We start from the raw sequence: 14,199 nt of genomic DNA, 5'->3' as shown, positions 1-14,199 counted from the left end.
GAGCAGGGACAGCTCCCGTGCTCGCCCACGTGCAAGCCCCTGAGACAGGGAAGAGCGGGGACAGCTCCCGTGCTCACCCACGTGCAAGCCCCTGAGACAGGGAAGAGTGGGGACAGCTCCCGTGCTCACCCACGTGCAAGCCCCTGAGACAGGGAAGAGAGGGGACAGCTCCCGTGCTCACCCACGTGCAAGCCCCTGAGACAGGGAAGAGCAGGGACAGCTCCCGTGCTCACCCACGTGCAAGCCCCTGAGACAGGGAAGAGCAGGGACAGCTCCCGTGCTCACCCACGTGCAAGCCCCTGAGACAGGGAAGAGCGGGGACAGCTCCCGTGCTCACCCACGTGCAAGCCCCTGAGACAGGGAAGAGCAGGGACAGCTCCCGTGCTCACCCACGTGCAAGCCCCTGAGACAGGGAAGAGCGGGGACAGCTCCCGTGCTCACCCACGTGCAAGCCCCTGAGACAGGGAAGAGCAGGGACAGCTCCCGTGCTCACCCACGCGCAAGCCCCTGAGACAGGGAAGAGCAGGGACAGCTCCCGTGCTCACCCACGTGCAAGCCCCTGAGACAGGGAAGAGCGGGGACAGCTCAGGCCTGATTAATGAACACCAGAGAAGACTCTTCGATAGAGGGGGAGACCGATGGACAGCAGAGGAAGAGGAGAAGGAGGAGGAGAAGGAGGGAGATGCTTGATACAGAATTGTCTGCCTTACCAGCCGTGAGGCCTGTCAATTTGTCAGAAGAGGAAGGAGAGAGGGATGGAGAGATGCAGCCCCTCTGAAGGGAGAGTGTTGAGTTTGGTCTGACTCTGATTCCACTTGACAGAACATTTTGAAGTGCTCATTACTCACTCTGATTTTAGGCCCCAACACCCAATCACACACACAAGCAAGTACACACAGACACATGCACACACACACAGACACATGCACACACACACACACACACACACACACACACACACACACACACACACACACACACACACACACACACACACACACACACACACACACACACACACACACACACACACACACACACACACACACACACACACACACACACACACACACACACATAGTAAAGAACGCACACAATCGCTCTCTCATACACAGTCAGCCCACCAGAAGTTCCCACACATTATAGCTTTTGGCTCCCAGTCTCTCCCCTATCACCCCTCTCTTCTCTCTCATTCTCTCTCTACCTTTCTCTTCTCTTTGTCACTGTAACGCCATGACACACACACACGCCATGACACACACTACATTACTTACGGAATCAAATGCACCTAGAGCCTTCTATCACACAGAGAAGACTCGTCTGGAATAGCGTTGTGAACAAGGATACACAAGCTCTTACGATACAGAAGAAGAAGCCCCTTTGAAGATGAACCTGACCACTAGCCCACAGTTCAGCCTGTCCCTCCGGCCTCCCATGTTGCTCTGTCCATTCTCTATCCTATCAGAGGGACCAGCCCTGCGGGCCTCTGAAGCTGTTAACGCTGCTTAGAAAGGAAGGTGAAATAAATGAAGGAATGAGGTTTCTCCTTCTGAAGCCCCACCTTTTATCAGCTCCCTGTGGGAACATGGCATTTCTGCTTCTCCAACCAAACAAGTCTTTGGATTTAAAAGGGCGACTCTGATGTTTTTCCCCCGTTTGAATTTGTGGTTACTGTTGTTATTGTTTATGTCTTGTTGGGGCTACTAGCTTTGGTCTAAGAAAATATATACATATATGGACATCCAATGGCTTTGGAGCAGGTCCTGGAGATCAAAGTAGACATTAAGAAATATGTCTAGTAAGACGGTTTCAACCCTTATTGGTATTCATCAGCTGAATGAGTGTTTCTGGGGTGGCGAGCTTTGTGTGCTTGTGAGCTGTTGTAGAGCTGTTATTGAGTGAAACTGTGTGTTGGATGTGGGATTATCGACCTGTGTATGTCTGTCTGTGTAACCTTCTGTGTCTTGCTAGCTGGTGTCCTTTCCACGGTGTCTGTATGGCCTCATCTGTTTGTATTGAAAGCACCCAACCCATCCTCCAACCTGCCCCCACTTCAAAGAAGTTGCCCCTAACTGGTCCAAGATCAGATTTATTTACCTAATGGTTAAGGCTAAAACTAGGTCATTTGATCCTGTGCTTAGGGGGAACTTCTACAAACTCAGTTTGATCGAGCAGTCTTTCTCAGAAACCCCTCGTTTACCCAAGGGAGGCCAATGACCAGTCAGTCATAGGGGAGAGATGTCCCAGTCTCGTTCTGTGTCTGTCTCTCTCACTCACCTGAAAGGGGGAAGGAGTCTGAGAGGGCTGGAGAAACAAAGGTTTCTTCGTCATTTAGGGCAAAACTACCACACACACCTCAGTCCCTTAACACAGAGACAGGGACACCTCAGTCCCTTAACACAGAGACAGGGACACCTCAGTCCCTTAACACAAAGACAGGGACCTGGACACCTCAGTCCCTTAACACAGAGACAGAGACCTGTACACCTCAGTCCCTTAACACAGAGACAGGGACACCTCAGTCCCTTAACACAGAGACAGGGACACCTCAGTCCCTTAACACAGAGACAGGGACCTGGACATCTCAGTCCCTTAACACAGAGACAGGGACCTGGACACCTCAGTCCCTTAACACAGAGACAGGGACCTGGACACCTCAGTCCCTTAACACAGAGACAGGGACCTGGACATCGAAGTCCCTTAACACAGAGACAGAGACCTGGACACCTCAGTCCCTTAACACAGAGACAGGGACCTGTGCACCTCAGTCCCTTAACACAGAGACAGGGACCTGGATACCTCAGTCCCTTAACACAGAGACAGGGACCTGTGCACCTCAGTCCCTTAACACAGAGACAGAGACCTGGACACCTCAGTCCCTTAACACAGAGACAGGGACACCTCAGTCCCTTAACACAGATACAGGTGGAGGTTATATACAGGAAGTACCAGTACCGAGTCAATGTGGAGGTTATATACAGGAGGTACCAGTACCGAGTCAATGTGGAGGTTATATACAGGAGGTACCAGTACCGAGTCAATGTGGAGGTTATATACAGGAGGTACCAGTACCGAGTCAATGTGGAGGTTATATACAGGAGGTACCAGTACCGAGTCAATGTGGAGGTTATATAAAGGAGGTACCAGTACCGAGTCAATGTGCAGGTTATATACAGGAGGTGCCAGTACCGAGTCAATGTGGAGGTTATATACAGGAGGTACCAGTACCGAGTCAATAAGGAGGTTATATACAGGAGGTACCAGTACCGAGTCAATGTGGAGGTTATATACAGGAGGTACCAGTACCGAGTCAATGTGGAGGTTATATACAGGAGGTACCAGTACCGAGTCAATGTGGAGGTTATATACAGGAGGTACCAGTACCGAGTTAATGTGGAGGTTATATACAGGAGGTACCAGTACCGAGTCAATGTGGAGGTTATTTACAGGAGGTACCAGTACCGAGTCAATGTGGAGGTTATATACAGGAGGTACCAGTACCGAGTCAATGTGGAGGTTATATACAGGAGGTACCAGTACAGAGTCAATGTGGAGGTTATATAAAGGAGGTACCAGTACCGAGTCAATGTGCAGGTTATATACAGGAGGTACCAGGACCGAGTCAATGTGGAGGTTATATACAGGAGGTACCAGTACCGAGTCAATGTGCAGGTTATATACAGGAGGTACCAGTACCGAGTCAATGTGGAGGTTATATACAGGAGGTACCAGTACCGAGTCAATGTGGAGGTTGTATACAGGAGGTACCAGTACCGAGTCAATGTGGAGGTTATATACAGGAGGTACCAGTACCGAGTCAATGTGGAGGTTATATACAGGAGGTACCAGTACCGAGTCAATGTGGAGGTTATATACAGGAGGTACCAGTACCGAGTCAATGTGGAGGTCGTGATTGGGAGTCCCATAGGGCAGTGCACAATTGGCCCAGCGCCGTCCGGGTTAGGGTTGGGTCGGGGTAGGCCGTCATTGTAAATAAGAATTTGTTCTTAACTGACTTTTTATTTATCCCTCACCTCTACTTTCTACCACTCTCTCCCCCTATCCCTCACCCCCTCTTTCTACCACTCTCTCCCCCTATCCCTCACCCCCTCTTTCTACCACTCTCTCCCCCTATCCCTCACCCCCTCTTTCTACCACTCTCTCCCCCTATCCCTCACCCCTCTTTCTACCACTCTCTCCCCCTATCCCTCACCCCCTCTTTCTACCACTCTCTCCCCCTATCCCTCACCCCCTCTTTCTACCACTCTCTCCCCCTATCCCTCACCCCTCTTTCTACCACTCTCTCCCCTATCCCTCACCCCCTCTTTCTACCACTCTCTCCCTCTTTTTACCACTCTCTCCCCCTTTTTACCACTCTCTCCCCCTATCCCTCACCCTCTCTTTCTACCACTCTCTCCCCATATCCTTCGCCCCCTCTTTCTACCACTCTCTCCCTCTTTCTACCACTCTCTCCCTCTTTCTACCACTCTCTCCCCCTATCCCTCACCCCCTCTTTCTACCACATCCTTCTCTTAACCCTAGTCACCCCACGGATAAGGCATGTTTCTACCACATCCTTCTCTTAACCCTAGTCACCCCACGGATAAGACATGTTTCTACCACATCCTTCTCTTAACCCTAGTCACCCCACCCTAGTCTATTCACCTACCACATCCTTCTCTTAACCCTAGTCACCCCACGGATAAGACATGTTTCTACCACATCCTTCTCTTAACCCTAGTCACCCCACGGATAAGACATGTTTCTACCACATCCTTCTCTTAACCCTAATCACCCCACCGATAAGACATGTTTCTACCACATCCTTCTCTTAACCCTAGTCACCCCACAGATAAGGCATGTTTCTACCACATCCTTCTCTTAACCCTAGTCACCCCACGGATAAGACATGTTTCTACCACATCCTTCTCTTAACCCTAGTCACCCCACGGATAAGACATGTTTCTACCACATCCTTCTCTTAACCCTAGTCACCCCACCGATAAGACATGTTTCTACCACATCCTTCTCTTAACCCTAGTCACCCCACAGATAAGGCATGTTTCTACCACATCCTTCTCTTAACCCTAGTCACCCCACGGATAAGACATGTTTCTACCACATCCTTCTCTTAACCCTAGTCACCCCACGGATAAGACATGTTTCTACCACATCCTTCTCTTAACCCTAGTCACCCCACGGATAAGACATGTTTCTACCACATCCTTCTCTTAACCCTAGTCACCCCACGGATAAGGCATGTTTCTACCACATCCTTCTCTTAACCCTAGTCACCCCACGGATAAGACATGTTTCTACCACATCCTTCTCTTAACCCTAGTCACCCCACGGATAAGACATGTTTCCACCACATCCTTCTCTTAACCCTAGTCACCCCACCGATAAGACATGTTTCTACCACATCCTTCTCTTAACCCTAGTCACCCCACAGATAAGGCATGTTTCTACCACATCCTTCTCTTAACCCTAGTCACCCCACGGATAAGACATGTTTCTACCACATCCTTCTCTTAACCCTAGTCACCCCACGGATAAGTCATGTTTCTACCACATCCTTCTCTTAACCCTAGTCACCCCACGGATAAGACATGTTTCTACCACATCCTTCTCTTAACCCTAGTCACCCCACCCTAGTCTATTCACCTACCACATCCTTCTCTTAACCCTAGTCACCCCACGGATAAGACATGTTTCTACCACATCCTTCTCTTAACCCTAGTCACCCCACCGATAAGACATGTTTCTACCACATCCTTCTCTTAACCCTAGTCACCCCACAGATAAGGCATGTTTCTACCACATCCTTCTCTTAACCCTAGTCACCCCACGGATAAGACATGTTTCTACCACATCCTTCTCTTAACCCTAGTCACCCCACGGATAAGACATGTTTCTACCACATCCTTCTCTTAACCCTAGTCACCCCACGGATAAGACATGTTTCTACCACATCCTTCTCTTAACCCTAGTCACCCCACGGATAAGGCATGTTTCTACCACATCCTTCTCTTAACCCTAGTCACCCCACGGATAAGACATGTTTCTACCACATCCTTCTCTTAACCCTAGTCACCCCACGGATAAGACATGTTTCTACCACATCCTTCTCTTAACCCTAGTCACCCCACGGATAAGACATGTTTCTACCACATCCTTCTCTTAACCCTAGTCACCCCACCGATAAGACATGTTTCCACCACATCCTTCTCTTAACCCTAGTCACCCCACGGATAAGACATGTTTCTACCACATCCTTCTCTTAACCCTAGTCACCCCACGGATAAGACATGTTTCTACCACATCCTTCTCTTAACCCTAGTCACCCCACCGATAAGACATGTTTCCACCACATCCTTCTCTTAACCCTAGTCACCCCACGGATAAGACATGTTTCTACCACATCCTTCTCTTAACCCTAGTCACCCCACCGATAAGACATGTTTCTACCACATCCTTCTCTTAACCCTAGTCACCCCACGGATAAGACATGTTTCTACCACATCCTTCTCTTAACCCTAGTCACCCCACGGATAAGGCATGTTTCTACCACATCCTTCTCTTAACCCTAGTCACCCCACGGATAAGGCATGTTTCTACCACATCCTTCTCTTAACCCTAGTCACCCCACGGATAAGGCATGTTTCTACCACATCCTTCTCTTAACCCTAGTCACCCCACGGATAAGACATGTTTCTACCACATCCTTCTCTTAACCCTAGTCACCCCACCGATAAGACATGTTTCTACCACATCCTTCTCTTAACCCTAGTCACCCCACAGATAAGGCATGTTTCTACCACATCCTTCTCTTAACCCTAGTCACCCCACGGATAAGACATGTTTCTACCACATCCTTCTCTTAACCCTAGTCACCCCACGGATAAGACATGTTTCTACCACATCCTTCTCTTAACCCTAGTCACCCCACGGATAAGACATGTTTCTACCACATCCTTCTCTTAACCCTAGTCACCCCACGGATAAGGCATGTTTCTACCACATCCTTCTCTTAACCCTAGTCACCCCACGGATAAGACATGTTTCTACCACATCCTTCTCGTAACCCTAGTCACCCCACGGATAAGGCATGTTTCTACCACATCCTTCTCTTAACCCTAGTCACCCCACGGATAAGGCATGTTTCTACCACATCCTTCTCTTAACCCTAGTCACCCCACGGATAAGACATGTTTCTACCACATCCTTCTCTTAACCCTAGTCACCCCACGGATAAGGCATGTTTCTACCACATCCTTCTCTTAACCCTAGTCACCCCACGGATAAGACATGTTTCTACCACATCCTTCTCTTAACCCTAGTCACCCCACGGATAAGGCATGTTTCTACCACATCCTTCTCTTAACCCTAGTCACCCCACGGATAAGGCATGTTTCTACCACATCCTTCTCTTAACCCTAGTCACCCCACCGATAAAACATGTTTCTACCACATCCTTCTCGTAACTAACCTCAACTCAAGTTTTTTTTTTATATAAAACATTTAAAATGAGGTCTGCGGTAATTTGATTTATCTCCCTATAAATAATGTAACTTAAATAGGGAAAGATTTATTTAAAAGGGGGGAATTCACACTTTTCAGAAGTAATAAAGTCGTACTCAGCTTTGTATGATCATTAAATCCACATCATTGTCAGGTGGACTCTGCTTTTGAAGGCCCTGAAAACAACAAATGTAGTCATTTTTCTGGGTAAAATCTTTACATTTTCAAAATCGCATGTCCGTCTCGAGCAGTACAGTAGCTTATGCCGCACTCTGTTGGGCCCTGACCACATCCCCTGTCCTCCCATTAGCCTGCCCTCCAACCCCTCTTGTACTCACTCCCCACGCCCCCCTCTCTGTCATCTCTCACCTGTGAGCCAAGAGAGCCTCCATGACATTGCCTTATTAAATTGCACTTATCAATCATTCTTACCAGGGATGCCACCGTCCACCACATTAAAGAAGTCAGAGAAGTGTGGTTTCAGCAGCCCTGTCATGCCTTCGCAGACCACTTCCTACTCCCCCCGAATGGCATTCACACATCATCATCAGCCTGTTATTACAGGACCTAGAGGTAAAGTCCCCCCTGTATCCTCCCAGTCCCCCCATTCACACATCATCATCAGCCTGTTATTACAGGACCTAGAGGTAAAGTCCCCCTGTATCCTCCCAGTCCCCCATTCACACATCATCATCAGCCTGTTATTACAGGACCTAGAGGTAAAGTCCCCCTGTATCCTCCCAGTCCCCCCATTCACACATCATCATCAGCCTGTTATTACAGGACCTAGAGGTAAAGTCCCCCTGTATCCTCCCTGTCCCCCCATTCACACATCATCATCAGCCTGTTATTACAGGACCTAGAGGTAAAGTCCCCCTGTATCCTCCCAGTCCCCCATTCACACATCATCATCAATCTGTTATTACAGGACCTAGAGGTAAAGTCCCCCTGTATCCTCCCAGTCCCCCATTCACACATCATCATCAGCCTGTTATTTCAGGACCTAGAGGTAAAGTCCCCCTGTACCCTCCCAGTCCCCCATTCACACATCATCATCCGCCTGTTATTACAGGACCTAGAGGTAAAGTCCCCCTGTATCCTCCCTGTCCCCCATTCACACATCATATCATCAGCCTGTTATTACAGAACCTAGAGGTAAAGTCCCCCTGTATCCTCCCAGTCCCCCATTCACACATCATCATCAGCCTGTTATTACAGGACCTAGAGGTAAAGTCCCCCTGTATCCTCCCAGTCCCCCATTGACACATCATCATCAGCCTGTTATTACAGGACCTAGAGGTAAAGTCCTCCCTGTATCCTCCCTGTCCCCCATTCACACATCATCATCAGCCTGTTATTACAGAACCTAGAGGTAAAGTCCTCCCTGTACCCCCCCAAACTCTCCCTTATACTCACCAGTCCTTTCCCACCCCGACCTTGTCCTACCTGCTTCCCCCTCCCCACCCGAATCATGTCCTCCCTGCCTTCCTGCCTAAATCATGCCATTATGTGGTATAACTGTCAGATTAAATTGTGCCATTAAGTGGTATAACTGTCAGATTAAATCGTGGTATAATATTGTGGTATAACTATCATATCAGATTAAATCATGTCATTATGTGGTATACCTGTCAGATTGAATTGTGTCATTATGTGGTATACCTGTCAGATTAAGTCCTGTCATTATGTGGTATACCTGTCAGATTAAGCCTTGTCATTATGTGGTATAACTGTCAGATTAAGACTTGTCATTATGTGGTATAACTATCAGATTAAATCCTGTCATTATGTGGTACAACTATCAGATTAAGCCTTGTCATTATGTGGTACAACTATCAGATTAAGACTTGTCATTATGTGGTACAACTATCAGATTAAGACTTGTCATTATGTGGTACAACTATCAGATTAAGACTTGTCATTATGTGGTACAACTATCAGATTAAATCCTGTCATTATGTGGTACAACTATCAGATTAAGCCTTGTCATTATGTGGTATAACTATCCGATTAAGACTTGTCATTATGTGGTATAACTGTCAGATTAAGCCCTGTCATTATGTGGTACAACTATCAGATTAAGCCCTGTCATTATGTGGTATAACTATCAGATTAAGCCTTGTCATTATGTGGTATACCTGTCAGATTAAGCCCTGTCATTATGTGGTACAACTATCAGATTAAGCCCTGTCATTATGTGGTATAACTATCAGATTAAGCCTTGTCATTATGTGGTACAACTATCAGATTAAGCCCTGTCATTATGTGGTATAACTATCAGATTAAGCCTTGTCATTATGTGGTATAACTGTCAGATTAAATCCTGTCATTATGTGGTATAACTGTCAGATTAAATCCTGTCATTATGTGGTATAACTATCAGATTAAGCCCTGTCATTATGTGGTACAACTATCAGATTAAGCCCTGTCATTATGTGGTATAACTATCAGATTAAGCCCTGTCATTATGTAGTACAACTATCAGATTAAGCCCTGTCATTATGTGGTATAACTATCAGATTAAGCCCTGTCATTATGTGGTACAACTATCAGATTAAGCCCTGTCATTATGTGGTATAACTATCAGATTAAGCCCTGTCATTATGTAGTACAACTATCAGATTAAGCCCTGTCATTATGTGGTATAACTATCAGATTAAGCCCTGTCATTATGTGGTATGACTATTAGATTTGGGATGTTGTGTTCTACACTAACATAAAAGGCCAAAATGATGGTGTTCATTAATCTTCATCAGTCGAGACGGTTGTCATATCTATTTGGTTGACTTTAACCGCCCTGTGGTACCAATTTCAACTGTAATTGATTTATCATACTCAGAGATTCTTCTTCACGCACCACTTTCCCTCCTGAAATGTTAGCCGAACCCGTTGAGCCGAGAGACGTAGGTGTAGCCGCAGGGCACCACAATTTGGCAAACAAAGACTTGCAAGCCGCACGGTTCGTTAGCTCGACTTCTCGTCTTCAAAAGAGCTATTAAAACACTCCTCAGCCTTCTCCTCCCACGGATTAATGCAGGCATGCACACACACGCACACACTCACACGCGCACACACAGCCACCTGTTGATATCTCTCCCCCACAAACCACACGTCATAATAAGGGAGGCTTTTTCTTTTAATCACTGCTTTTATTATTAAATTAAAATATATTTTTGAAGGAAAAGTTGGCAGGGAAATAGAACTACAAGGTGGAGGATGAAAAAGCTAGCGAACCAACGCGATTTGCAAAGTGGAACTAATCCAGAGAGCTTTTCTGTTGGGCATGCAGCCCCTCATGCATGCCCAGACCACAATGGAGCCCACTGCTCCCTCTCTCTCTCATCTCTCCTTCCCTCCCTCCCTCCCTTTCTCCATCTCCCGCCAGCTGTCTGAAGTCAGCCTCCAGTCTCCCCTCCTGTCCCCTCCCACGTCACCACATTTGCATATTTGACCCAGATTAGCTACAGGCCCACCCACTGGGGAGGACCTGCCGTCACTTCCTTACTCAGTTTCATCTGTCCTCCATAACGATGTGCTAAAGTCACTGCTAACTGGCCTCCCTTAGAGCCCCACTGAAAGGCCCTTAGAGACCCTGCTGGGGAGAATGTCCCCAACCTCCTCCATCTCTCCTTCCACCCAACCCCCAAACTACAGTTTGTCCCCTTGGAGTTGAATGGATGAGGTAGGGGGGAATGGGGCTACATAGCTAGCCTAGCAGTCTAGTGGTGAATTAGCTGCATGGACACTGAGAACACTCAGTACAACGTGACATGAGAACACTCAGTACAACGTGACATGAGAACACTCAGTACAACATAAACATGAGAACACTCAGTACAATGTGAACATGAGAACACTCAGTACAACGTGAACATGAGAACACTCAGTACAATGTGAACATGAGAACACTCAGTACAATGTGAACATGAGAATACTCAGTACAATGTGAACATGAGAACACTCAGTACAATGTGAACATGAGAACACTCAGTACAATGTGAACATGAGAATACTCAGTACAACGTGAACATGAGAACACTCAGTACAACGTGGCATGAGAACACTCAGTACAACGTGAACATGAGAACACTCAGTACAACGTGAACATGAGAACACTCAGTACAACGTGAACATGAGAACACTCAGTACAACGTGAACATGAGAACACTCAGTACAACGTGGCATGAGAACACTCAGTACAACGTGAACATGAGAACACTCAGTACAACGTGAACATGAGAACACTCAGTACAACGTGAACATGAGAACACTCAGTACAACGTGACATGAGAACACTCAGTACAACGTGAACATGAGAACACTCAGTACAACGTGAACATGAGAACACTCAGTACAATGTCAACATGAGAACACTCAGTACAATGTGAACATGAGAACACTCAGTACAACGTGAACATGAGAACACTCAGTACAATGTCAACATGAGAACACTCAGTACAATGTGAACATGAGAACACTCAGTACAATGTGAACATGAGAATACTCAGTACAACGTGAACATGAGAACACTCAGTACAACGTGACATGAGAACACTCAGTACAACGTGAACATGAGAACACTCAGTACAACGTGAACATGAGAACACTCAGTACAATGTCAACATGAGAACACTCAGTACAATGTGAACATGAGAACACTCAGTACAACGTGAACATGAGAACACTCAGTACAATGTCAACATGAGAACACTCAGTACAATGTGAACATGAGAACACTCAGTACAACGTGAACATGAGAACACTCAGTACAATGTCAACATGAGAACACTCAGTACAACGTGACATGAGAACACTCAGTACAATGTCAACATGAGAACACTCAGTACAACGTGACATGAGAACACTCAGTACAATGTGAACATGAGAACACTCAGTACAACGTGACATGAGAACACTCAGTACAATGTGAACATGAGAACACTCAGTACAACGTGAACATGAGAACACTCAGTACAATGTCAACATGAGAACACTCAGTACAATGTGAACATGAGAATACTCAGTACAATGTGAACATGAGAACACTCAGTACAATGTGAACATGAGAATACTCAGTACAATGTGAACATGAGAACACTCAGTACAATGTGAACATGAGAACACTCAGTACAATGTGAACATGAGAATACTCAGTACAACGTGAACATGAGAACACTCAGTACAACGTGACATGAGAACACTCAGTACAACGTGAACATGAGAACACTCAGTACAACGTGAACATGAGAACACTCAGTACAATGTCAACATGAGAACACTCAGTACAATGTGAACATGAGAACACTCAGTACAACGTGAACATGAGAACACTCAGTACAATGTCAACATGAGAACACTCAGTACAATGTGAACATGAGAACACTCAGTACAATGTGAACATGAGAATACTCAGTACAACGTGAACATGAGAACACTCAGTACAACGTGACATGAGAACACTCAGTACAACGTGAACATGAGAACACTCAGTACAACGTGAACATGAGAACACTCAGTACAATGTCAACATGAGAACACTCAGTACAATGTGAACATGAGAACACTCAGTACAACGTGAACATGAGAACACTCAGTACAATGTCAACATGAGAACACTCAGTACAATGTGAACATGAGAACACTCAGTACAACGTGAACATGAGAACACTCAGTACAATGTCAACATGAGAACACTCAGTACAACGTGACATGAGAACACTCAGTACAATGTCAACATGAGAACACTCAGTACAACGTGACATGAGAACACTCAGTACAATGTGAACATGAGAACACTCAGTACAACGTGACATGAGAACACTCAGTACAATGTGAACATGAGAACACTCAGTACAACGTGAACATGAGAACACTCAGTACAACGTGACATGAGAACACTCAGTACAACGTGACATGAGAACACTCAGTACAATGTGAACATGAGAACACTCAGTACAACGTGACATGAGAACACTCAGTACAACGTGACATGAGAACACTCAGTACAACGTGGCATGAGAACACTCAGTACAACGTGGCATGAGAACACTCAGTACAACGTGAACATGAGAATACTCAGTACAACGTGAACATGAGAACACTCAGTACAACGTGACATGAGAACACTCAGTACAACGTGAACATGAGAACACTCAGTACAACGTGACATGAGAACACTCAGTACAACGTGACATGAGAACACTCAGTACAATGTGAACATGAGAACACTCAGTACAACGTGACATGAGAACACTCAGTACAACGTGAACATGAGAACACTCAGTACAACGTGAACATGAGAACACTCAGTACAACGTGAACATGAGAACACTCAGTACAACGTGACATGAGAACACTCAGTACAACGTGAACATGAGAACACTCAGTACAACGTGACATGAGAACACTCAGTACAACGTGAACATGAGAACACTCAGTACAACGTGAACATGAGAACACTCAGTACAACGTGAACATGAGAACACTCAGTCCAACGTGACATGAGAACACTCAGTACAACGTGAACATGAGAACACTCAGTACAACGCAAACATGAGAACACTCAGTATAACGTGAACATGAGAACACTCAGTACAACGTGACATGAGAACACTGAGAACGTGAACATGAGAACACTCAGTACAACGTGACATGAGAACACTCAGTACAACGTGAACA

General features: G+C 46.2%; 1 protein-coding gene across 2 annotated transcripts in view; it reads left to right on the top strand.

Moving 5' to 3' along the window:
• The window catches only part of LOC123997602 (nuclear factor 1 A-type-like), a 241,295-nt gene that overhangs the window by 185,354 nt on the left and 41,742 nt on the right, over positions 1-14,199 (top strand). The window contains exon 8 of one of the 2 annotated variants that reach the window (XM_046302013.1): positions 7,957-8,094. The exons of the other annotated variant lie outside the window; for it this stretch is intronic. Within the exon in view, the coding sequence (XP_046157969.1) occupies positions 7,957-8,094 (138 nt within the window). The remainder of the gene's footprint in view (positions 1-7,956; positions 8,095-14,199) is intronic. 2 annotated transcript variants of the gene reach the window in all.

This window comes from Oncorhynchus gorbuscha, linkage group LG02 (assembly GCF_021184085.1).
Source record: "Oncorhynchus gorbuscha isolate QuinsamMale2020 ecotype Even-year linkage group LG02, OgorEven_v1.0, whole genome shotgun sequence".
Taxonomy (NCBI): Eukaryota; Metazoa; Chordata; class Actinopteri; order Salmoniformes; family Salmonidae; genus Oncorhynchus; species Oncorhynchus gorbuscha.
The sequence above is the reverse complement of the archived record's forward strand: the minus strand, read 5'-3'. Positions and strand labels throughout refer to the sequence as shown.